Source organism: Panthera pardus, unplaced genomic scaffold, assembly GCF_024362965.1.
Source record: "Panthera pardus isolate Hobbes unplaced genomic scaffold, ASM2436296v1 HiC_scaffold_25, whole genome shotgun sequence".
Lineage (NCBI taxonomy): Eukaryota > Metazoa > Chordata > Mammalia > Carnivora > Felidae > Panthera > Panthera pardus.
Genome location: NW_026526821.1, coordinates 72,434,402 through 72,461,239, shown reverse-complemented (window position 1 = coordinate 72,461,239; position 26,838 = coordinate 72,434,402). Strand labels below are relative to the sequence as shown.

Below are 26,838 nucleotides of genomic sequence, written 5' to 3'. Positions count from 1 at the left end.
TCTCATGCTCACTAACCCTTGAGAAGTTGCTATTATCCTGATTTTACAGACAAGGAAACTGAAGTCTAGAGAGGTTAAGTAATTCACCCAAGGTCACACAAGTCATACATGGTGGAACCAAAATCCAACCCTGCTTTGATCCCAGAGAATGACTATCTCATAGGGCCTCTCCTCTAAAAGTATTATATTTGTCAGTTATGTTCATTTTTATGCAAACCAAAATTGTTTTGTTTATAAATAATATAGCACAAAAATATGTCTCATAGCCCACCACTCATTAGAGACCACTCTTAAATTCTGGTGTATTTTAATTGTCTTTTTTTTTCATTTTCCCATTTATGTGAATTGAATTTCTTTAGTTTATTGATAACAGAAAAAGCAACTGTGAGGGCTTGTATGGTGATTCTGAAATTTGTCTACATTCCAAGAATTAGATTTTCATCTGAAGAAGGTAATTTATCCTGATTTATTCTGGCTTTTTATTGGTGGATTTAAAGGATCATGCCTGGGGAGAAGAGCATTTACTGCAGTTATTTGGAAGGTGTCTGCAGGCTTCTCTCTTCTCTCAGGACTTCTGGGGCATGCCTTGGCTGCCCCTCTGACGTCTGTTTCTGATAAGTGAGTTTCAGTCTCTAACAGCTCTGGGGAATTTTGTCGGCAGAGACCTGGTGAGATCATTTTGCTTTCCGCTGAGTTTCCTTTCTCTGTTTTTTTGGACTGTTCTGATGAGCATGACCCCGGAGCGTTCCGTAATACCTCTGTTCCCGTAGGAACTATTGGCCTACTCCCTGGTTTTATCTCTGTCTGCACAAAAGCTCCATGTCGCTGGAAAGGAAAACAAAGTTGACATTAACCAGGGCACGCAAGTTGCTGGAAGATGCAGCTGGGAACTCAGTTCATGTGTTAGCTCAAGTCCTGGCAAGGCAGGTACTTCTTTCTCTGCCTCTTCATTGGCTGTCACTTGACTCCAAAACCCAAGACAGCGGCATAATCATTATTAGTGAAACTTTTAAATCACTTATAACATAGGGCATGCCAGAAAATAAATGAGAAAGGAAACACAGAAAGTCAAAGAAGCAGAATCTCATTTCTCATTCTCAACAGTTCTATCAGTTGGATTGTTTAAGACCAGTCATATCAAATTCATTTCTTGCTCTATAGGGCAACTTGTGGTTCATAGACCTAAGGGTTTGTGACTGTATCCCAAATGCCTGTTAGTTTTCAACAAAAGACTTAAGGTGAAATATGAAAACAAACATTTGCAGTTGGAAAAAAATCCAGCAACTATTACATTGCTGTTTGGCTTTGTAAATCTTACATGCATTCCCCTGCCACACCCACATGAGCATATCCAAAAGCATATCAAACTGCTTTGATATTACCTCAAGTGAATGATTACAATAATTTAAACCAAACTCCAAAGACTGTGATCCAAAATTCTGACATCATTCCTTAGTTTTAACCATGGCATGTTGTTGAGATCTTATCCTATCAGCCATGCTAGTTTGTTTAAATAGACTTTTAGAAAGATGGTTATGACTTGAGAAGGCTTAACATTCTGCCATAAATCTGTCCCATCCTAAAATATTAAATAATTGATTCTGAATACTCACCTTTCCCGGGATGGGCTCATTGGGACTTTTCCTAGAATCGTATTGATGTAAATAAGAGATGTGTTCTATAAAATTCTTTTGAAGTTCTGCTGATGCTTCAGGAGAGGCAAGTGGAACTGAGCGAAAAAAAAGATTGTGTGAAGTCAGGACAAAAATTAGATTTGTATGTGGAAATATAATCAATATTCATAATCATGCTTTATCAACAATTGTAATAAAAGTAAATTCTTTTAGGTATGGATAAATATAATGGATGCATCATCCTTTCTCCATGAAAAGAACCAAATCAAAACAATCAACTTACCCCATATGTGAATTATTAAATTCTAAAACTAATATTAAATATTACTACTAAAATTCTAAAACTAATATTAATGCAATAATGGCTTTGAAAGTCTGTTAGAGGGGCCCTTGGGTGACTCAGTCAGTTAAGCATCTGACTTCAGCTCAGGTCATGATCTCATGGTTTGTGAGTTCAAGACCCACATTTGGATCTGCGCTGAAGTGCAGAACCTGCCTGGAATTCTCTCTCTCTCCCTTGCTCTCTGCCCCTCCCCCACCAAAGTAAATAAATAAAACTTAAAAAAAAAAGTCTTTTAGATATGCTTCTTGCCCAGATACCAACCAAAATTTTAGGAAAAGTGTAAGAACAAATCATTTGTCAACTTATATTTTTACTACTGGAAAGGCTATGAGAAATTTATGCAGTTGTTGTTCCCAACTTAGCACTAACAGAATGAACTGGAAAACCCCAGGGCTGCTGTAGTGGTAGCTGAACACGTGATTCTTTTCATTTCCCATTGACAGACATTCTGAAAACTTGTAAGAGTGTTAAACCTTTTAAAAATCACTTTTAAATAATCTTTCTAGCTGGGTGAATGGTATATAGGGGGTTCATTATATTGGTCTCTCTCTATTTTACATTTTTAATAACTCTTAAAATTCATTTTATTTTTACTTTTAGCACACAAGGTTATAAAAGGGTCACAGCAACTCTCAGTTTAGTGAGGTAAAATTATGTCAAGGAAAAATTAAAAATTTCTCCCTTTTATAAAAAATTGATACATAAGAGTCTATGTACACCTACCACATCTCTGGAATAACATTCAAGAAACTGATAAAGTGATAGCTACAGGGGGAGGGAATTAGGTGACTCGGGGACAGATGGGGATTCACTTTCACTGTATATACTTTTGTGCTATTTGAATTTTGTATCATATGCATGTGTGTTAACTGTTAAAAAATGAAATTTAATTTTTTAAAAATCTTGCCTTTAAAATTAGGGAGAATATATAAGAAGGAGAAATATGTTAGTAAATTCATACTTATTAAGCATTCATGAATTCAATTCAGAATTCAGACATTGATATAAACTAACTTTACTAGCAGGAATGAGGAGTCTTTAAGTATTTACATATTACATTATATGAAATGGCAATCTTTCCTCATTACCAGGGAAAAACTGCTAACTGATAATATTTTCTTGATTTCTTTTTTTTTTAAGTTTAGTTTTGAGAGAGAGAGAGAGAGAGAGAGAGAGAGAGAGAGAGAGCATGAATGGGGAGGAGCAGAGAGTGAGGGAGAGAAAGAATCCCAAGCAGGCTCCCCACTGTCAGCACGGAGCCCAACGCAGGGCTTAATCCCATGAACCATGAAATCACATCTTGAGCTGAAATCAAAAGTCAGATGCTCAACCCACTGAGCCAGCCAGGTGCCCCAATTTTCTTGATTTTTAATTGAAGTAAGTTACTCAAAATGCATTTCTTCTTAATCATTACCTTTTTTTTTTTAGGATTTGTTAGTGCACTAAGGAACAGCAGGTGCCAAAGAGTTATTAAAAATGTGTGGGCAACTATGACATTGAGAAAATTCTAACCATAACTTACACATATTTTTTTCTACCAGTTGGGAAAAGACTACCAGGTTTTGGGTGAATGCCATGGTCCAGCTCACAGAACATTAGTGTTTTTAGAAACATAGTTTGATAACTTCTTGAAAAAAATGAAACAGCTCTAAATTCAGTGATTCATCTGGTGGGGTTAATGGAGTGTCCAAAGCATGGGCTTTGGGATATGATAGACATGTTCTTAAATTCTAGCCCTACCACATTTCCTAGTGGTGTACAAATCACTTACCTTCACTGAAATTCAATTCCCTCCTCTCTAAAATGCAGATAATAATATGATTCCAGAACTGAAAGATGCTGGATCAAATTAGAGAGGGTCTTGCATCTTGATGAAAGAGGAAACCATGAAAGGGAGAAGAAGCAGGACTGATGAACTATCAACTCTGAGAAACCCAAAGGCTTTAGTGGACTGGTGTGAAGGGTTGGTGGCAGCTTGGGCTGGATGGTAGGAAGGTCAGGTTTGGGTAAGAGAGAATAAGTGGGGAAGAGGTCTCAAAACCTGCTCTTGACTTCCCCCCACATTGCCTTGGGAAGATCATTGCTTGCCTCAGGGGCAAGAAACTGGTGGCAACTACCTAGCCATCTGTTGTCAACTTAGTAACATTCGAACAGGACAGAAATCCCTCCAGGTAAGGAGCTGACGAAAATGGGTGCATGCTGTCCTCTTAGGCGTTTGTTCTGCTACCATTCCCCAGAAACCATCAGTACTGGTAGGGTTGAAAACATTAAGAGATTGTCTTTTCTTGTGATGCCTCTTTATAAGAGTTTAAAGTAAGGGGGGGGGGGGGAGGTGTGGTGTTCTGACTAGAGAACTGGCCTAGTACAGGGACAGCAAATGGAAATGGTCAAAATTGGTTTTATGGGGTCTGACACTCTCCAGCTTCACCCTCCTTTTCTTTCCTTTAAATTCACTGGGAGGCACACAAAGCCAGACCCTAGTCCTTAGACTTTCCTCCCACAGGGCTGTTGACCCCTTGAGGAACATGACCTAAGATAAACTAGACAGACATTATAAAGAAAGACAACAAAATTTAAAACATATATTATGTGAGGCAGAGTAATTGGAACTGGTTCTCCAAGAATTTAAAATAAGCATAAAAAATATCCTCAAAGACACAGAAGGTATTATTAATATGAAGCAAGAAGAGGTCAATAAAAAGAATCATGTAAATATCAGAAATCAAAGAAAATGTAATAGCTAAATTAAAAAAGATGTGATCAATAAAGACTCATGAACTAGAAAGACAAACTCTCCCAAAGGTAGCAGCAAAGGATAAAGAAATTAAAATATAAAAGAATGGATGGTAGAATTCAGGAGACCTAAGTAAAGAAACAGAGGGAAGGAAATGGTTAAAGAAATAATGATGATAGGGGTACCTGGATGGCTCAGTCAGTGCAGCATGTGACTCTTGATCTCAGGTCATGAGTTCAAGCCCCACATTGGAGCCTATTTTTAAAAAATGATAAATATCCAAGAATTAAAGAAAGACCAAAGACCTCAGGTTGAAAGGGCTCACAAATTACCAAGCAGGGTGGCAGGTCCAGGAGTAAGTTGAGGCAAGTGAGACCCATGGGATGTAAAATTGAAGGAGGCATTTGCATAGTCCTGGGACTGAGTCCCTCATCAAGTTTTGCTCCCTGGGTCTCTCATTTGCCTCACTCTCCTCCCAATCCTGTAGGGTACATAAGGAAAAACTCACATCCAAGACCCTTTATAGAGAAATATAAGGTTATCTGGGGCAAAGAAAATTCTAAATGCTTTGAAAAAGAGAAGTAGATTACTTACAAAGGAGGAAAAAGCAGATCTATATTAAAATTCACAGCAACAATCTTGGACACAAGATAATAATTAATATTTTTAAAATGTTAAAGGGAAAAGAATTTCAAGCCTAGAATTTTTATATCCAACCAACCAGTCATTCAACTGTGAAGCCAAAATAAAAAAATATTGGGAGGCAAGTAAGTCCTCAGACTATTTCCCCATAAAACAGATCAACCTCAAAAAATTCCAAGAGGAAGAACTCAAATAAGAATAGAAATAAATCAAGGAGAGTACATAAGATAGAAGAAAATAACAAATTTTTTTATTTCTTTAAAAAGACATGGACTAAATAACAAAAAAAATAAGTATACCCATAACAACTCAGAACTAAAATTCTACTGTTTATTAACATATTAATGGAGATACTGGAGAATATTTTATATATATATATATGAAAAAAGTAGTAAAATGATTGCAAAAGAAGAGTAAAAACTGTCATTATTTGTAGGTAACATGATTACCTGAATAGCTAAACCACTAGAATCAACAAAGTATGAGAGTAAGAATATGGGAAGGTAAGCAGTTAAGTGTATAAAAATCAAAACCATAATCTACTAGATAAGAAAACAAAAAATATGTTCTCTGTGGGAACAAAAACTGAACAATATCAAGGTTTTAGAAACTAACAACTAACTTGCAAGACATCCACAGAGAAAAAAAAATTTAACTCTCTTAAAGACATAAAAATAGAACTGAATAGGGGTGCCTGGGTGGCTCAGTTGGTTAAGTGTCCAACTTCGGCTCAGGTCATGATCTCACAGTTCGTGAGTTCAAGCCCTGCATGGGGCTTTGTGCTGACAGCTCAGAGCCTGGAGCCTGCTTTGGAGTCTGTGTCTCCCTCTCTTTCTGCTCCTCCCCTGCTTGTGCATCCTCTCTCTCTCTCTCAAAAATAAATAAACATTAAAAAAATTTTTTTTAGAAAGTCTGAATAGACTTTCCCATTCTGTTAGATAGGATGAGATAGTAGGTTACTATAAATGTGACCATTTTCCTAAATTACTCTATAATGTCAACACAACCCAATCAAAATTCTACCTGGATAGTTTGAAGAATGTCATAAATTCCAAAGTTTAAATGGAAAAATAAAAGTCCATAAATAGGTCAATTTTGAAAAGGAAAAGCAAAGAATGGGTATTTTCCTGATCATATATTAAGACAAGCTAAAAATTCAGAAAATTAAAATACATTAGTACTGATCCAAGTCCTAAAAATTAACCAAAGGAACATAATGGAGAGCTCAGAGGCAGACCCATAAGAGAACCATAACATACAAGTAAGGAAGTCCAAAGCAACAAGGAAAACATGGATTGCTTAGTAGATGGCATCCAGGATACTTCTCCATGGAGAAAAATAGAATATCTCCTCTATTTAACACTGTTTAACATTTTTAACATAAAGACAGACTCTAGGATTAAAGACATATTTATGGAAGGTAAAATTATAAAAGCAAGGAAGAAAATGTAGAATATTTTTGTGACTTAAAGATAGGAAAACTCTTCATAAATACCCAATGCACAATCCAGAGGTGAAAAGTTGATAAAACTTGATTACATCGAGGTTTAGGACTCCTGTTCAGTGAACAGCATACCAGACAAAAATAATAAATAGTGGAAACATTTTTAACCCAAACACTGAAAGGTATAGGACATCAGTGGGAATGGCAGAATAAGAGCCTTTGAAAAGCTGCTCCTCCATAATAGCAATGAGAACTCTGACAAAAAGAATCAAAATAAACTTCTCAGAACTCTGGAAATTATGGGCATCTGTGTGGCTCAGTTGGTTAAGCTTCTGACTCTGGATTTCAGCTGAGGTCATGATCTCATGGTTCGTGGGTTTGAGCCCCACAACAGACTCTGCACTGACAGTGCAGAACCTGCTTGGGATTCAATCTCTCCACCCCTCCCCTGCATGCACTCTCTCTCTCTCAAAATAAATAAATAAACTTAAGATGAAAAAACTCTAGATATTAACCAAAAGCTCACAACAACCCAAGGAGTATTTATTTAAGAAAAGTGACATTTTAACTTACCCAGTTTTCGTGCTTCTCTCCCCACCTCTACAGAACCCTTACAAACAAAGAGCCTTGCAATGACAGTGAAACAATATTTAAAAATTAAAGGCTTAAGGAAAGAAATATTTTTCATTTGTAATATTAAATCTGGGATATTAATTTAAATCATAAGTAACTATAAATAACTCTTTCTATATACAAAGTCCCCTTTTAAATATTAAAAATCTTATCCTGAAACATATTACTCTCAAAGGATTAACAATTGGATTTCCTGCAGATTTGATGTAACAATAGGATCCAGAAGACAATGGAATAATATCCTCCAAGTACAAAAGGTAAATAACCACAAACCCAAAATTGTATACCCAGCTCTACTTTCGCTCATTAGAGTGAGGGCAATTTAAAGACATTTTCTGACAAAAGAAGAGTGAAGAGTTGGCTACTCCTACACTATCATGGGAAGAACAATTTAGGGATGTTGTGGTGGTCTGTTATATAGATAGCCATAGTTTATTGGTCTCCCATTACTCATATCCTGGTACAGTCCCCTTCTTGTGGATGTGGGCTGGACTTGAGATTAGGTTTAACCAACAGGACGTGGCAAAAGTAACACTCTGCCAGTTCTAGGCATAAACCTTAAGAAAGCCTTTCAGCTTCTGTTTCTGCATTTTTGAAAACCTTGAGCTGCTATGTAAGAAGTTCAGCTACCCTACTGGAGAACCCACATGGAGAGACCACATGTAGAAAGGGAGGCCTGGTCATTCCAGCCTCCTAACTGAATCTAGTCCTTAGATGACCTGCCAACTTAATGCAGCCACAGCAGTGCCCACCACCAAGATGAGCCAAAGAATTGCCCAGCTGAGCCTAGCCCAGATTACAGAATCATGAGTAAATAAAATGATGGTTGTCTGAGACAACTAAATTTGGGGGTGACTTGTTATGCAATTAAGCAACAGAAATACTTCAGAAGGAAGTCAATTAAGTCAATTATAATGACTTATCTTTTAAGTAGTGATCTAGAACCTCTCAGAATCTCAAAAATAACAACTTAAAAAAAAAAAACACTTCTTTATGGGGACTAATAAATAAAGGGAGAGGAAAGGAATCTGAGCTATCAGAGAAATTCCTTACCCAGACGTTTTATCTATTAAAATTAGACATAACTACCATATGCATTTATGCATATATATGAGACTTTTAAACAAACCAACAATAGTAAAGAACATCTAAGTAGGAAAACATCAAAGAAGATATTCAAGTTCTTAGTGGTTATTCTACTTCAGAATTCAAATTGAACCCAAAGTAATTACTTAAAAGAAGCCTTGTTATATGAGGATTACGAAACATAAGGCAAAGTCCATGAAGAATGTTTGAAATCCCCTCTCTGTTTCTTGGAAACTTGATCTAATTAAAACAGAAAATTTCTAAACAAGGATCCACAAAACAAGTTGGTGTCTAGCCGTCTATATTTTATCAACAAAGCCAGGATTTATTCAAACACACAACTTAATCCTTGTATTGGTGGGAATGTAGCAGCTTTTACTTTGAGAAATCTTAACTTTTTGTGTCTGCTTAAAAAACATTCATCAGAATGGATAAAGAAATTGTGGTTTATATACACAATGGAATACTATGTGGCAATGAGAAAAAATGAAATATGGCCTTTTGTAGCAACATGGATGGAACTGGAGAGTGTGATGCTAAGTGAAATAAGCCATACAGAGAAAGACAGATACCATATGGTTTCACTCTTATGTGGATCCTGAGAAACATAACAGAAACCCATGGGGGAGGGGAAGGAAAAAAAAAAAAAAAAAAGAGGTTAGAGTGGGAGAAAGCCAAAGCATAAGAGACTGTTAAAAACTGAGAACAAACTGAGGGTTGATGGGGGGTGGGAGGGAGGGCAGGGTGGGTGATGGGTATTGAGGAGGGCACCTTTTGGGATGAGCACTGGGTGTTGTATGGAAACCAATTTGACAGTAAATTTCATATATTAAAAAAAAAAAAATTTATAAGACTTAAAAAAAAATAAAAAAAAAAAAAAAAACATTCATCAGTAATATTTTTCTATCAGAAACTCCATTCTTCTAAATGGTATTTATTTTGATCTTATATAAAAATATTATTAATGTAAAAAATAACACTATAGATGTTCAAAATACAGTGAAAAAAACTTGAATGTATCTATGGCAAGAAATCATTAAGCTACACCTTGGGACAAATAAAGCAACACAAAATAAATCCTACTTTAGAAAATTATTTTTAATGATAATCTGAATTTCAATTAAGAAAAACATTAAAATAGCAAACGGTTGATAAACAGCCAAAGTTTCATTTAAGTGTAAATGACTTCCTTCACAAATTATATCAGCCTTTCCAATTTATAAAGTTTTATTACAAAAAACCCAAAGTGAACACTTATTCTTACAGGGACTCAGATATGATGGAGCATAGCCATTTGTTGAAATGACCATGGATGGCGGCCAGGAAATTGTGTGGTAGTACAAGAATAAAGGGCACTTTCATTATCAGCACAAGATGACATTGCTGAAATGCCAAAGACCAAGTGTAATTAAGTGGGCTGATGGAACAGAATGACCAGGAGATGACTTTTAATTGGTATTATGCATGTTTACATACACATTTTCTATGTCTGTATGCGTTTATATATACATATATATATGCATATATATACATGCATATATATACATATATATATGCAAATCTGGATTATACAAACTGGTATATATACACATTTTAAAATGCTAAACTAAAATATTTTCTTTTAAAAACCCTTTTCACTAGTACCCAAACACCATCTAAAATATGAATAAATTGCAGGCCTATATTATAGTGTGTATGTTAGTTTAAATTACAGTATGTCTTTAGTTTAATCTGTTGAATAGTATGTAATTATCATTAATCAATAAACATTTGTTGTGTCTGGGTATCATACTATGATCTGGGAAACAGTAAAGAATTTGGCAATGAGAAATACCAATAAAAGAACTGAGAAACAGAAGAATGAGGAGTAGGAGGGGGGTGGTGAAGGGAGAGGGAGGGTGGGGAAAGGGAAAAGAGAGACTTCCACACCTGTTTTCAAAGCTAAATTCCAACTGAACACATAACTTAGTACAATGCAAAATTAATAATAGAAATAGCTTCCTTTGTTGTCTAGTATGTACCAACATAGCACATAGTACGTTGTGGTAGGCGCTTCACATATTTTTATTTCTCATAACAATCCTGCAAAGTAGGGATTATTATTCCCACTTCATGAACTGAGTAAATAAAATGATGAAATTTAAGTAATGAGTCTACAACTAAACTACTGTAAGTGCTAAATCAGTATTAAATTCTAAGAGAGTGAGTGTTGGATGATGATAAAGTGACCATGATTTCCAGTTAAACATGGCAAATTCAAAATGTGCATTTCCCCCTATTTCCTCCCCAAACACCAGTACAATGATAGTAGAGACATTTAAAGAGCTTCAATCCTTCGAAAAAAAGAGAACCAAAGAAGAACAAAGATCTTAACAAATTTGGAAGCCGGAAAGCAGATGGTTAAGTGGCAATTAACTTGAGTAGACCACAAAAAGCTGGAAACTAAGTACTTATGGGGATGGGGTGGGGTCCCAGTAAGGCTCAGAAAATGCAGGTATTAGATATTTCAAGGGCAGGGATCACGGGATGTGGTACAAGGTGAAGTTGCAAAGAGAGGACTATCTGAGAAATTTCCAGATTTTTTGTTCCCCTCTCCAGGGAGAGATTTGGAGGATTCCACTCTGGGAAAATAGACTGGCTTGGCAGAACAGAACCACAGGTACTGACATTGGGGGCATCTCTTATGAAATGGCTGGGCCTTGCCTGGTCATTCTAGAACAAAGCCTAGCTCTCTGGTGACATCTTCTACCATGTCCCATACTGAACCAGAGTAGAAGCAACCACTCCTTATGAGAAAGAACAGGACTTGACTGGTTACTTAACCAAAAAAGTTAAAACAAAGACTCCTAGAAAATTATAAATACCAAACTTAGATACTAGTTATTCTCACCAGTTCATTCACCACATTTTTGTTGGAATGCCAATGCATTTCCTTTGCAGAAGTATCCATTGACTGGAATTGAACTTTGTGTTTCTGTCACAAACCACATCGCTAATATATCCTTTCTAGTTTGTTTCTTTAAAACAGATTGGAAAGTTAAAGACACATTTGAAATGAAATGTGTACAGAATCCTTTAAGATTTTAAAAAATTCACTCCAGCTCCTCTTATTTATAGTGATTTTGTCTACACCTAATTAGCACTTGCAAAAGTTAGGGACCTTTTGGCAAGCCTTTCCAAAGTATTGAGTGTTTTATAGAAAGTCTTCTAGTACTCAGATTTTGATTTATAAGAATATTAAATTATGGAAATACAATAACAAGTACACAGGCATAAATTGGTTTAGAAACAACCATGACTTTTAGAGAACATTTTCTGCCTCCTTGGCCTGAGTTACATGCCCCTTCTCAAAATCCCCCATCATGATGTCATGAGCAATAGGAGACAGACTGATTCCATAGATTAGACTGACAGGTAGGCCATGGTGAGGAATTTGAAATTGATTCTACAAACCATGAGAAGTAACTGGAGGATCTAAGGGAGGAAAGTGATATCATGAGTGTTTTTAAAAGATCCTTCTAACAATGGTGTGGAAAACATTTTGGAGGAGAAAGAGAGGAAGCGGGGAAACAGAAGCTGTATGACATTGGTAAGATTTGGAGTGTATTTTGGAGATAGAGGTGTCAAGATTTGCTGATGGATTGGATAGAGTAGAGAGTTTGGGGATGACTCCTAGGTTATCAAAACTTGAGGGGGAATAGAAGTGGGATTTATTGAAAAGATAGGTTTGAAGGGAGAAAATGAATGATTCTATTCTAGCCATCGTAAGTTTGAAAGGAGATGAGCTATCCAAGAAAGGATGTTAGGTGGGTGGCTAGATAGGAGTTCAAAGTTCAGCAGAAAGGCCAGAGCTAGAGAGATAAATTTGTTCTAGTTCTTTTGACTTCAACCTTAAACTTCTGTTCCTTGATTCACCTGTTTAGGATAGTATCTTGAATACTCATGTTAAATAAGATATTAGCACCTTTCTTTTATACTTCCCATCTTCTATCAACTGGATATGTGCTTTTCTTGGTAAGGCTAATAACACAATTCTGTTCTGTAACCACATTTAGTATTTCCATATTCTGTCTATATGATGCTAAAAGCTGAAAACTATGAAATAGTGTTTATGATATAATTATGTGAATTTTGTTCACTTAAGGGCCAAATATTGAGCTAGGACTACATTTCTTTCTCAGTGCGTTCAATACCTGGTGCCACTTGAAAAAGAATGGTTGTAGTATCAGTGTGAAATAAATCCTCTTTCCTAAGGAAAAAAATCTTTTCCCCTGAAAACTTTGAAGACCTAAATTCTGTTGTGCTTTTGCATCAGTGCTGCTTAATTCCATACTTATTTCTTAGATGGTGACTTATTTTTCTTTCTCTTTATGGGAACGGATAGAATCTTCTTTTTATAGTTGTTGCTTTTCAATTTCATAACGGTGTATAGTTTGTATCTTTTTCCTCTTCATACTTGGAAGCACTCTCTAGACTCTTCCAATGCCTCTCTTTTATATGGGGAAATTTTCCTATTGAGTCCAAATTGAATTCCAAATTGAGTTCAAATAGCAGTTATTTGCTATGTAACCTTCGACAATTTATCTAAACCCTGTGCTTGCTTTCTTCTCTGAAAATTGAGAGTATTAATAATATTACCATACTAATATATTCCAGAGGGCTGGTATGAGAATTGAATGAGGAAATATTTAGAAAGTTCCATAAAGTGCCTGGCAAATAGGAAGTACTCAATGAATATTATGTGTTGATAATTATCTCCACTTTCATTTTTTATTCTTTGCTTTTCTGGAGCTCCAGAAAAGTTGGACCTCCCAGACTGATACTCCATTTTACTTTTATTCTCTCATATTTTTCTTATTTTGTTGTTGTTGCTGTGGTTGTTTTATGCTCTGTGATAATTCCTTGACTTTACCCTGTAAACATTAAAAGAATAATTTTGCATAATTGTACTTTGGCTGTCCATTCTTAAACTAAGACTAGGATAGGAGATCAACTTGAATTACAAAAAAAAATAACTGGTGTGGTAGTTGACATCTGGCTTAGACATTGGGCTCAACTAGTCTTAATGTTGGCATAGAGAAGAGTGTTCACGACTGGAGTGGTTATTTAAAAGACAGACTTTTGGGGTTCCTGGATGGCTGAGTTGATTAAGTATCCAACTTAGGCTCAGGTCATGATCTCACAGTTTGTGGATTTGAGCCCCGCGTCAGCTCTGTGCAGATAGCACAGATCCTCGGAGCCTGCTTCGGATTCTGTGTCTCCCTCTCTCTCTCTGCTCCTCTCCCACTCATGCTCTGTCTCTTCTCAAAAATAAATAAAAACATTTAAATTTTTAAAAAATAAATAAATAAAAGATAGACTTTTAAGTAACCCTTGGACTGTCCCCTTCCCCCTTCATTCTTGCCTTCTGCTATGCCTGTTGACTGAGCCTACAGCTACTTTGGGGTTTTGTCAGGCAGATTGGCTCTTTGCTGCATTTCCCTCTATATTTTCTAAGCTATTGCTTCTTTGCTCTCTTTAATCTATCAGCAAGTTTTCATTCCTTCCCACACCACAGAAAGTTCTTCTTTCCATTCTCTTCATCTTTATGGGTTGATTGCTTTGTTGTCATTGAATAGACTCTTGGGAGGTGGGAGACTTAGATTTTTGTGTTCAGTCTGCCATCTTGAATCACAAGTGAAAACTTCATTACCTTTCTAAAGGACAGACCATGTTACAGATTATCTAACAGTTCTCTCCATTAACTACCACCCTTGAGGTGGAAATCATGCTGAATATGACTATTTTCCAATATCCTGAACTTCAGTCTATCTGCCCTTTGTATCTTAACTACACTGGCCAGATCACAGAGGCTAAAATAGGCCTGTTGACTACTAAAAGTAATCCTTTGTTGTCTACTGTCATGTTCAGAAAATTATTTGAAGTTTAGCTTATGAACTTTTATATTGTTTTGACTTGGTCTTGCATTTCTTTAACATTTACTAAATCTACTTCAGCAGTAGAGATGACTAAGACATATGGTAGGAAACAGATACCACTTGACTAAATGTGAAAGATTTAGGTTATTGTTATGATACTGTCAGGTAAATAACTTTTATATCTGACAATGTTTTAGTGGTCCATGTTAATAGTATTTCCTACAATGTGTGGTGGGATACCTGTGAAATAATCTCTTGGAAAAAGAGTGAGGTGGTCAGTAAGTGGGGAAAACATAGCATTCTTTATTCTTTTTCTTGGAATGAATGCATTATGCTTATGTTTACAATAAGAGTTTTAAGAGTTCTGTGGTTTAAAAAGATCTGTTCAACTTTATAAATTTAGTTTTTGCCTCCACAGCAGTCATCTCTACACGTGTTGGGTTTTTCTTTCATTTAGTTTTGTTCAGGAGGTGCCAGTACATGTAATGCATTTTAATTTGAGAGCGGAATAACCTCAGAGAGTGGGAAAGAGGTTTTATCATAGCTAACCTTACCTATTCCACAAGAAGGCTTTTGCAACTTGCTGTGTTTGACTGGCAAAACCAATGGACATGTTGGTTTTTGAAAGTCACTCCTCTGGGTGCTCTTAGTGTCATAAGGTGGTTGGAAGGGGTGTTCCATTCCTTTACTGTGCGACCACCAGTCACCCTTTAAGGGAAAAAAATTGGAAACACAAAATTGGATACTGTAGAACATTTTCATGTGCTGCTTGATATCTGTGAATATTTAGTAATTCAATCCAATAAGCTTTTGGATATTCTAGTACGAAATGGAATTCTGAAATCTAGGAATAAGTATATTTTTTCAAGGACTTAAATTTTTAAATGGTACTTAAAAGTGAATTATCATGTACTTTTAGCTAAAATATAGCTACTAAATTCTTAAGGTACTTTCTATCAACAGATGGAGTGGTAAAAATCAACCAAGTAGTTATATTTCTATATGTTGTACTACCATTTTATTATATATATGTATATACATGTGTATATATGATTTAATCTAAAAATTATGTTCTATACTTTTCATTATGAAAGTACAAATAATGTATTATCATCTAAGATGGTGGTTTTCATAGTTTTTAGTCTGTGATCAACAGCATGAAATATACCTCATATCATATAAGAGCACACAATGCATACACATACATAAAACTAAGTTTTACAAGACAACACTTATTCTTACTATATGCTTGACTATTTCTCTATTTTATCGTTTGTCTCTTCTATTTCATTTCACAATGCTAGTTGCAACCCACATTGATTTATAATTCACTAATGCCTCAGTTTGAAAAAAACTTTGTTCAAAGGAAAAATACCTCCAATGTTACTGAATTTTTGATGGTAAAACCTGCCTTAGGTACCCAGGAAAGGGAGAATTGATCCATTCTCCATTAGTACATATTACAATCTGATCTCTTAGAAGTTGTGAAAACAGTGAGGGGAACCGTTACTCCACTTAATGCTAACTAAATATGTATTTTTTAAATCTAGTTGATCAGTTAGACCCGAGACAACCTTGAGAGAAAACAACTGTGACAACCAGGAGTTCTTGGATATTATTAGACAACAAAAGTAACTTTGGGTATAATCAGACACCTACCTTGGGCTTTGAGGAAAGAGATCAGGCTTTTAAAAAATCAACCATGATGTTATAGTCAGAGGCTTTAAAAATATGATTCAAGGGGGATGAATATGAGATTCAAATAAGTAAAATTCTGACAGTGCAATTGAAGCTACATTGATATAAAAAGTAAGAGGCATTTGAAAACATCTATCTGGCTCCATAGGGAGTCAGCTCCCAGCTTAGTTTCTAAAAAGACAGGCATGTGTAAAAGAGGTACACAGTATCAAATTTTAAAAAATAATAATTTCATGGAGTCAACTTGTCAGGAGATTGTCAAGAAGCTTAGATAGAAGAAATTCATGAAATATGCTAAAGGCAGCAAAAAATAGGGTTTTCTGTGAGAAAAAAAATCTGTTACATCAAAAAAATCACAGAAGGACTAAGAATTTGGAGAAGAGTACACAGTTCAGAGCTGAAAGTCAGAGCTACTCAACTTTAGGTTCTTCGTTAAGTGAATTATCCTCAAACTGAAAAAGACAGGATGAACGGGGACCTAAGAGGGAACTGAGCCCTGACTAATTAAAGAGAGAGCTAGACCTCCCTTGGCAACTTTAAATGAGTGCCGGTTTTTAGGCCAATAACAAATTGTAACCAGGGGTAATGAATAAGATTGCAGAGATCAAAGAAATTTAGGAAGTAGGGAATTTTGGAGACTAGAAGAGATGGGCTAATACCTCATTTTTCAGAAAGAGCTGAAAGGTGAATTATCAAAATTAAGACTACTTGATGTCGATCCTGGGAATTCTAGAACAGATTACTAAACAGATGGTGTCTTCTCACTATCTGGCTGAAAATAGTCACATCTAACTGTTGTCAGAATGCCTGCTTCTTGCAGCCCTCCTCCACTGCACAATTATCATAGTGCTTATTATGCCCCAAGGTCTAAAATTTATAGGCCTTCTCTCCCTTAGCCTTGTCACGATTCTGCAAGTAGATATACCCACTTTACAGATGAGAAAACTTTTGGGAGATTAACTTCCCCAAAGTGTATCCCTAGCAGGCAGCACAGCTGTCCAAGTCAGACCCCTGCCCCCATCTCTGCATGCCTCTAACTTCTGTGCTACACTGCTTTATCAAATCTTCTGTAGAGGGGTGCCTGGGTGGCTCAGTCAGTAGAGCGTGCAACTCTTGATTTTGGCACGGGTCATGATCCGAGGGTCGTGGGATCAAGCCCTGCATAGGGCTCTGTGCTGAGAATGGAACCTGCTTAAGATTCTCCCTCTGCCCCTCCATTGCACGTGCACTCTAATGCGCTCCCTCTCTCTCGCTCTAAAAAAAAAAAAAAAAAAGCTGTAGCATGCAAAGCCAGATAAGCACACACCTACCTAACTTATTTGAGAAGTGACAATGTAACAATAAAGAGATTTTAAGTAAGTATCTTGAGAAAGATCTTCTGTAAAAAGGTTTTAAGGAGCACACTGTGTATTATCTTCTTTTGTTGATCAGGAATTTATTTTACTAACACCCAGGTTACTGGATAACTGACTCTGGGAAAAACAAACTGCTAGGACATGCCTGGAAGCATTCAATCATTTCTTGAACAAGAGTATAATGCAAAAGTTCTCCTTAAAGCATGAACTTTAGAACTTTGCCAAAATGGTCTCTTTAGTTTCACAAAATATAAAGCAAAGAATGAACAATGGCTCCCAAAGTGTGACTGATGATTTGAAGACCTCAGAGTTGGTGGAGGTATTCTGATTAGTGTCATAAATTGGATGAATCTTCACTTCAGCAGAAGGAAATCCTACAGTTCAAAAAAAATGCTGTTTTTCTCTTTTCTATTTCTGGAGAGCCTGCCCTTTGCCTGAAAAGTCTGGTTTGTTCCTGGAAGAGAGAGAGTGTGTATGGGCCCATGCACATGTGCATACCATTTTGGTCCAACATTTGCTCATAAGAGATTATAAGATTAAAGGGATAGGTGGAAGCTTGTTTTTTTTCCCCCCTTTGCCTCACGCTGAAGTAAAAGACTAATAAAAATTTACTGCTCTGTGGACCATCACTTGAAATGGATGGTGAGGGGTTGACATGAGTTATTTATGATGAAACAAGGCAAACCAGGAAAAATCCTCTACTGTGATTGCTTTGTCTGAACTTCAGGGGTCAGTCCATCTTTTGTGGATTGCGGAAGGGGTTTTGCCTAACAGGATAGCTGCTGTCAGTTCAAAACTTTGAATACAGAGAAAGGAGGATGTCTTCCCTTCTAGCCCAAGGCCTGCCTCCTTTGCCGCCCCAGGATCACAGTCATTGGAGCTCCATGGTAAGGAGACATCTGGAGATTCCTGAGGAGAGGGCTCCCATTAATCTCCACCCCTGGAAGGCCTGTTGGCCATTACACTGTGAGCTCCTTAGCCACATTGGAAACCAATGTGGGACAATCTTTGTTATATTACTGCTATCCCTAAGCCTTCAGAAGTGCATTAGGAGACACTAATTACTTTTCATTCTTTGGGAAATTAAGGGAGAATCTTTGGGGAAGAAGCAGTAAAAGCAATGGGGGCACCCTGGAGAAGCCGGTTAAGAGAATGCAAGAGGTGGGGAGCAGACCTCCACGGCAGCAGTGTGGCAAAGATGGCTGCTCATAAGAGATCACAAAATCGCGCTTCATGGGTTCCTAGGGAAATGCAGACTTCTGACAGCAGCTTTTAGAGAATCACACGCTTTCTTGGTAGAGTTCAATGGCTTTAACAAAATGAAGTGCTACGGGAAACACTGGGAGTTACACCGTAGCTATGCTCTTCTCCATTTTGCTGTGGAGACCCAGAGTGCTGACAATACCTCTTTTTAAGCAGGTCATGTCACCGATAAAAGTTATTCCTGAATTGTGTTTTTGGGATACCAGTTCTGTTAGCGTATTAATAGGTGTTATATACAAGATTCCAAAGTTAGATAAATTAGGGAAATATTGGGAGAAGTAAAGTTAAATAAGTTTATCACAGGATTTCTTAGAGCCTTTATGTACAAATGTGATTTGTAAAGTTTTAAGATCTAAAAATTCAGCTTTTCCAAAATGTATTTGACTTTGGAATTTTATTTTGTTGAGTACATAGGCAGGGCTAATGCTCTGAAACATAAACTTTGAAAATAATAACTAGCATAATCTCTTAAAATACCAATACATATATTTTTAATGTTTATCTGTTGAGAGACAGAGACAGAGCGTGAGCGGGGGGAGGGAAAGACAGAGAGGGAGACACAGAATCTGAAGCAGGCTCCAGGCTGTTAGCTGTCAGCACAGAGCCCGACGTGGGGCTCGAACTCCAGAACTGTGAGATCATGACCTGAGCCGAAGTCGGACGCTTAACTGACTGAGCTACCAAGGGCCACTAAAATACCAATATTTAAAAACACAAGACCACCAAACTGTTTTCTTTGAAAGTGATTGAGCCACAGCTCCTTTTTACTTTTTCTGGCAGCTCCAATTTTATGTCCCTAGGTCGAACTGTGTGATTGTTTCATTTAAATATCTTGTAAATAAGTAAAATCAACCAACCTGGTGTTAGGTTCGTAAGATATTATCTTAGCAAAATACATAAGACAGCAGTCCATTTAAACATTAGGCAACTTTATTTTCTTCATCTTTGTTTTAAAGCCAGTACTACTACGAACCAGTTAATTAAAAACAAACAAAAAACAGCTAACCTTTAAGAAGAAACTTGTCATCTTAAATAAAGGAACAAAGTGTACAGATCTGTGAAACGAGCATTACTCAAGTATGTGGAATTGAGTACACTTAAGGTTCTTGTTCTGTTTTTTAAATAGGACCATTGCCTTCACTCCATGCCCAAATCACATTCACTCTTAATTCTGGGATGCACCTTCATTCTTCCTTTGTACCTCCTCACTCATACCCAGGAGCAGTCTTTCCTATGAATCCTCTTCCTTCCTTTAACGCTACCTCTACCCTCTCTTACAGGCCTCTGACTCATGTAGCCTTTAGCACCAAATAACAAGAATCCTAATACTCTGCTACTCTGTTGCCCAATCTTGACAGCAGCTTCCAAGACACCTACAAACTAGGAGTAAGAGAAAAGTAGTTGGATTAATTTTTGAGATTTTTACATTTTATATCTCTCTTCTCAAACTGACTTCTTTTCTTAGTACCTCCAAGGTAAGGATGGGTTCAGTTAACAGCTGGGTTTTAATTCAGCCCTGAATAAAAAAGCTCAGGAGAGTCTTTCATTAACTTTGTAAGAAACATGGGAATTTCACTAACCTGGATTTACGCACTAGACTTATTTCCCCAGTGTAGGCCTGGACTATCAATATCTTTAAATCCCAAATTGCTTGTTTATAAAACAAAATAGCCTTAAAACTGCCCATGTAAAGATTTACTACATGACATTAAAGCATATTTGACTACAGAAATTCCTGCCCCAAGAAGATCTCCCATTCACACACAGTGTCCTGGCATGCCATGTATTTTATGACAAGAATATTTGATGTTACAGAGGTGAAGACAGGTCATTAAAAGAAATCTCCATTTAAGTTGTAAGTTAAATCACAACTGCATATAAACTTAAATGACAAAAGGAACTTTGCAGGTATGATGTTTAGCTTTCCCAAATTAAACATTTTGGGAAGAGGACATTACCAGGATTATCTAGGTGGGCCCTATGTAATCACAAGGATCTTTGGAAGAAGGAGGCAGGAGAATCAGAGATTTGAAGATGCCATGCTACCGGCTTTGAAGAGGAAGGGGCCACGAGCCAAGGAATGCAGGCAGCTTCTAGAAGCTGGAAAAGGCAAGGAACTGGATTTTCCCTTAGGTCTTCCAGAAGGAACCGGCCCTGCTTATAGCCAATGAGACTAAATTTGGACTTCTGAGCTCAAGAAATGTTGAGAATAAACTGGTGTTGCTTTAAACTAGCGTTTAAATTTGTGGTAATCTGTAACATCAGTAACAGAAACTAATACAAAAAATTATACCTCAACAAGCCTAACTTTAAAGAAAAAAGATAATGGAATATATTTAGTATAACAGTGAATAAAAGTGTGTTTTGACTAAACCAACAGTCCAGGGTCAGAAACACAACTGTAACATTGTAATGTATCTCAGATATCTTCATTTACTTCTTTGTGTTATGTTATCCAATAGTACCTCTTAGAAACTATCACACAGATTAAAGTATATAACTTATATAACTTATATAAACACTTAGCTCATCCCTAGCACTTTATACACTTTAAATAAATGGTAGCTATTATTTTATACAGAGTATCATGGGAAATTTTTATCTTAGAATATGTGACACAAATACAATATTATCGATCTCTTCAGTATCTGCCAAGCACTACTAAGTAGCTATAATCTGACCCAATCTAGAAAAACAATTATTTGGATTCCTTCCTTATTTATATATTGTTTGTATGTGACAGTTATCTGTAAGAATAGTCCCAGGTTACTGCTTTTAACTACTGGATTATAAGAAGTATTAGTCTGAGCTATGTCACATCCTTTACGTAGTCTGTGACTAAATTATCCTGCAAAACAGCTTCTGAATCTAAATCTGTATTTGTATATAAGGAACATCCATCCAACCTGTTTTTCTGGCCCTTTTTGGGGATCTATGTAAGGAACTGGTTCATTCAATGTTCTTGCATTTGTATGAATGAATTTTGCATAATATACACGTCCTCTCCCGACACATGGTTTTGAACGTTGTACACTTTTCCCGGGTTTTTCGTCATATTTGATTTCTTCTTTTTTTTCAGTTACATACTCTATACCAGCATCTTCTATTTTTTTATGCTGTCTGAAAAACAGAATAGTAAATAATTTATCCCAGTGAGCATTTCCATACTGTGTCGTAACTGTATAAAATAAAATTTAAATATATTTCGAGTATCAGTCAAGACAACTTAGGTTTTATTAATAGTTATAAGGGAGTATTAAAATATGGACGGGTATCTTTTCATTTCAGTTCATGTAAGAGATAAAGGGATTTGTGTTATTAATGATTATTCATAACAATATACCAGTGCAGCATACAGACTTGGATTTGCTTGGAGTAAAGAATGAATAGTGATTTGATAACGTTACAGATCATGTTTGCAGTTTCATTCATGTAGCTAAGTTACATGCTAATCTTAATTCATCTTCTTTAAAAGTTACTTAGTAAAAATCAGTTACCCAGACAAGGACAGCTTTTTAACTTTAAAAGTTCACTTGGCAAACCTATAAAAGCTACAAATGACCACTATAATTTATCTTTTCAGGAAAAGAGCACTGTATAGAGATCAGATCAGTCAATTCAATCTCATCACTTTTTGCTTTTAATAACTACACTGGTACCAAAAAAATGAACGTTATTGAATTTTTAAATGTTAAAAAATGTTTAGAAAGAATTTATAGAATTTTTCTCCTTTGAAATAAAGAGTGATAGACATTATAAAAGGCAGTAATTTAAAATCTCACATACTGGGAAAATAAATGGTAAGGATGAAATAGATGAATGTGAATACTTTTTTACATAAAAGCATTTAAACTCAAAGCCCTGACCCATGGAAGATGAATAAATAGGATTCCAAACTTACAGAGAAAGTCAGTAATTCTGCTTAGTCTTGGCCCTTAAAATATAACCTCTACCTTAACTTCAAACCAAGGCTGGGTCCATCTTTTCAATTAAAATCCCCAGATGAAGAGGCACTTGGGTGGCTCAGTTGGTTGAACCTCGGACTCTTGATTTCAGCTCAGGTTATGACCTCACAGTTGGTGGGACTGAGCCCCGGGTGGGGCTGCATGCTGACAGTGCAGAGCCTGCTTGGGATTCTCTCTCTCTGTCTCTCTCTCTCTCTCAAAAATAAATAAACTAAAAAACAAAAACAAAACACCAAATAGCTTTGCATTGCATTTACAGTGAATATTACTTCCTTATCATAGCTCTGAGGCCATGTGACCCAGCTCCCCAACTAATCTCTTCAAAGGCACTCAGACCTCTCTCCCCTCTCTTCTCCAGACCGCCGCCTACTTTCAGTTCTTGGAAGCACAAGTTTTCCCCCCTCAGGGCATTTGCACACACTCTCCCCTCTGCCTGGGCAGCTCTTTCCCAGCTCCCTGCAGGACTGGTCCATTATCAATCAGGTCTCAGCTTATGAGCCATCTCCTCAGAGGATTTTCCTAGATTTCCTGCTTCCTGCCCTATGTAGTCTCTATTTTAGTACTTTCTTTCATAACACAATTTATAATTTATGTACCTAGATTTTTATTTGTTTGTGGTAAGCACTATAAATATCCTTTACTAGTCAGTAAGCTCCATGAAGGTGAAAAGACTGTTTCATTCATCATTACATAGCCACCTATGAGGGGAAGCATCCTGTTCATCACAGGTAAATGGACTGCCATGATAATATTTGCATATTTTTGGTGCATCTATATTTTGTTTTATTTTTGATGTTTATTTATTTATTTTGAGAGAGAGAGAAGGAGATAGAATTCCAAGCAGGCTCAGAGCCTGACTCGGCTTGATTCTAGGAACCAAGTGATCATGACCTGAGCCAAAACCAAGAGTCCGATGCTTAACCGAATGAGCCACCCAGGCACCCCAACTGGAATTGTTTTTCAGTCTGGCTGAGTGTAGCTGTATACTCCCAACCCCCACTCCAATACACATACAAACAATATTCAGCACCCTTGGATTCTAGTTCCCTGAATCCCAACAAAAATTGCCCTCTTTAAAGGATCTGGAAAAATTGATTACTGATAAAGTGTAAATAATTTATAAGGCTTTTTCTATTACCTTTCCAGAGACAGAAGTATTTGTTTAAAGGTCATGATTGATTTATTATAGACTTCTGATGTCAGTTTTTTCTATCTGCTTCTCATGGTTGTAACTCAGCAGTACACCTGTATTGCCATCAGGTCCTTGAACAAAGGACTGTGGCTACATGCTTACATATGTATGCATTCGTTCAATTAAAGTATTTGTGATGTGAGTAGCTATAGATTAACACATAAACATGAACTATATGATTTTGTAGTAATTTCTTACCAGAAGGAAACACAAAAACACTAATGGGCAGTGAAGAAAGACCTGGGTTGGAATCCCAACTCTGCCATTTACTATCTGAGCTTTGGTTTCCTCATTTGCATGGTAAGGGAAAGAATACCTATTTTGAGAGATGTGACAATAACGTTGAATAAGTCATTCTTTCAACAGGTATTTATTGACTTATGTGCTGTTCACAGCACCGAGGATAAAGGAATAACAAAACAAAACTTCCTGCCCTCACAGAGCTTACATTCTAGTGAGGGAAGGCAGATGAGAAAGCAAATAAGTAAAACATACAGTCTTTTAGATGGCATTAAGTGCTAAGGACACCAATAAAGCAGGGAATGGGGAAAAGGAGTGTATGTATGTGGGAGAGAGCCTGCATTTTTAGACAGGGTGGAGGCTGCATTATGAAGGTGGCAACTGAAAAAAGGAAAGAGGGGAACAAGCTAAGAGGATATTTGAGGAAGAGCATTCTAGCAGAGTGAACTGTAATTGCCAAAATACTGCAGCAGAAGCACCTGTCCTTCTCGAAGGTGGTGCTTCTCGAAGTGTGGTCTCAGGAGTAGCTGTATTGACATAAATTGTTACCTTGTTAGAAGTACAAATTCACTGGCCCCATCCCAACCTGAGGCAGGTTTCCTGGGAAACTGTTTTAACCAGCTCTCCAGGAGATTCTTATATAGGTTAAAGTTTGGGAACCATTGTTTAGTGACAAACATAGAGCAAATACTCCTGGCTCCATGTCATATTAAGCTGTAACACCTTGGTCAATAGTTTTCAGAATCTATGGTACATCAGAATCACCTGGAGGTCTTGTTAAAATCCAGATTGTTGTGCTCAACCCCAAATTTCAGATTCAGTAAGTCTGTGGTGGGGAGCCTGCAAGGATATACTTTAAAAATTTTTTTTAAATGTTTTTATTTATTTTTGAGACAGAGCATGAGCAGGAGAGGGGCAGAGAGAGAGGGAGACACAGAATCCGAAGCAGGCTCCAGGCTCTGAGCTGTCAGCACACAGCCCAATGTGGGGCTCGAATTCACAGACGGTTGAGATCATGACCTGAGCCGAAGTCAGACGCTTAACGACTGAGCCACCCAGGTGCCCCTAGGATATGCATTTCTAATCGCTTCTCAGTTGATGCTGATGTGGCTGGAGGACCACACTTGAGAATCACTGCAGATGACAGCATGGAGGCCTATGTGCTGGAGCAGACTGGAGTCAGAGGATAAGCAGCAGAGAAGACCAAATAAAGGAAGAGGGGCAGTTGTGCAGGTCCCATAGGCTACAGCAGAGGCCTTAGCTTTCACTCTGCAATGGCCAATGGAGAAGAGTGATCTAACTTGCGTTGTAAGAAAGACCAGACTACTGTGTTGAGGACGCTGCAGAGGCAAGGAGAGCAGCAGAGACATTACAACATCCCGGTAAGAGATGCTAGCAGTAGTTGGGCCAGGGTGGGGATGATAGTGGAGGTGGTGGATTCTGGATATATCTTAAAGATAAAGCCTACAGGATTTGCTAATAATTTAGTTGTGGGGTATGAGAAGGAGTGGATGATTCGACAGGACTTGAAGAATTTTAGGCTAGGTAATGCATGTAAGGTGCCTGACACACAGTGGGTGCCCAGTAAACAGCGTGTTTTAAAAAGTATCACTGTCAGCGCTCAACTACTAGAAAGGAGAGGTAGGATGGAAGAGGAAAAGCTTTGATGGCCTGAGAACCACCCCCCCCCCCCCTTCGGGTCTCACTTCACCGTCCCCTAAGGAGGGAAATATTTTTTGTAAGGGGAAATAGAAAACCAAACCCCAGCACTTACTGCCGCTTATCCTCCTTTCCCTCCATGGGCTCCCACGGCCTGACACGAGGCAGCGAGGAGCCTCACGCGAAGATCAGGCACTAAGCCCTGCTAGGAAAGAGGTGCGTGGAGAGCCGCCACTGTGACTCCCGCGTTGCTAAGCGACGGCGGCCTCCAGGCTCTAGGCCTCCGAAAGCGGCGTGGGGGCGGAGCCGGAGCGCGCAGGCGCAGTAACCCGGCTCGGCTCCGCAAACTAGCGGGAGAGACTGCTTGGCTCGGTGGGGGCTGCTGGCCGGATCTCTGGGCGGCCTTTCCGGACACGCCCCAGGCAGGACGTTTTGTATTTGAACTTGGTCTTTGCTATCGGGCCGAGCAGGGTGTTTAGTAAGGCCCACCCTGTCCTTGGGGATCGGGAAGGGCGGTTCCCAGAGCCTCCCCGTGGCCCTTGGCTCTGGTGCCGGAGACTGCACCGCCTGCGTCCCCGCCGAGCCCCGCAGGAGGCCTCCCCGGCGTTGCCCACGTCTGCCGGAGCTGGCTCCAAAAGTGCACGCAGGCAGGGGAGAAACTTGTTTACGTGAACCGTTAAATACTGTGCAAGTCATGATTCGCTGTTGTGGGCTGACTAGTCTTTGCTTGAGAAAGCTTGGCTGTCGCTCTTCTCCGTGATTTCTGGCAAATCTTCCTTCACCGACCCGGCAGCAAGCATTAAAATAGAGCAAGGGAACACTCATCTCCTGCAAATGAGGCTCCCCGCGGTGTATGCATCTGCTCCAGCCTGAGTGGGGTTCAGAATCAGGCGGAGGGGGCTGTAGGCTATGGCAGCAGGTTGGATTAGGGATGAGTAGCACTTATCCAAAAAGAGCAAGTTCCTGGGAAGAGCAGTTGATGACTTGGGTCCACCTTCTGGCCCCGGATTTTCTTACCTCATTTCACCATTG

At 37.9% G+C, this 26,838-nt stretch overlaps 1 protein-coding gene across 2 annotated transcripts; it reads right to left on the bottom strand.

The window, feature by feature from the left end:
- Nucleotides 1-292: 292 nt before the first annotated feature.
- Nucleotides 293-26,838, bottom strand: CUNH2orf73 (chromosome unknown C2orf73 homolog). 2 transcript variants are annotated; one of them, XM_019421790.2, is made up of 5 exons: nucleotides 25,922-26,838; nucleotides 21,657-21,870; nucleotides 14,989-15,142; nucleotides 1,614-1,729; nucleotides 293-825 (listed from the first exon to the last, which is right to left on the bottom strand). In XM_019421790.2, the coding sequence occupies exons 1-5, from the start codon at nucleotides 25,945-25,947 to the stop codon at nucleotides 457-459; spliced, it is 879 nt and encodes a 292-aa protein (XP_019277335.2). In that variant the 5' UTR covers nucleotides 25,948-26,838; the 3' UTR covers nucleotides 293-456. The 2 variants fall into 2 exon arrangements, with proteins under 2 accessions (XP_019277335.2, XP_053746671.1); XM_053890696.1 differs by lacking the exon at nucleotides 21,657-21,870 and having other exon boundaries at nucleotides 25,922-26,833.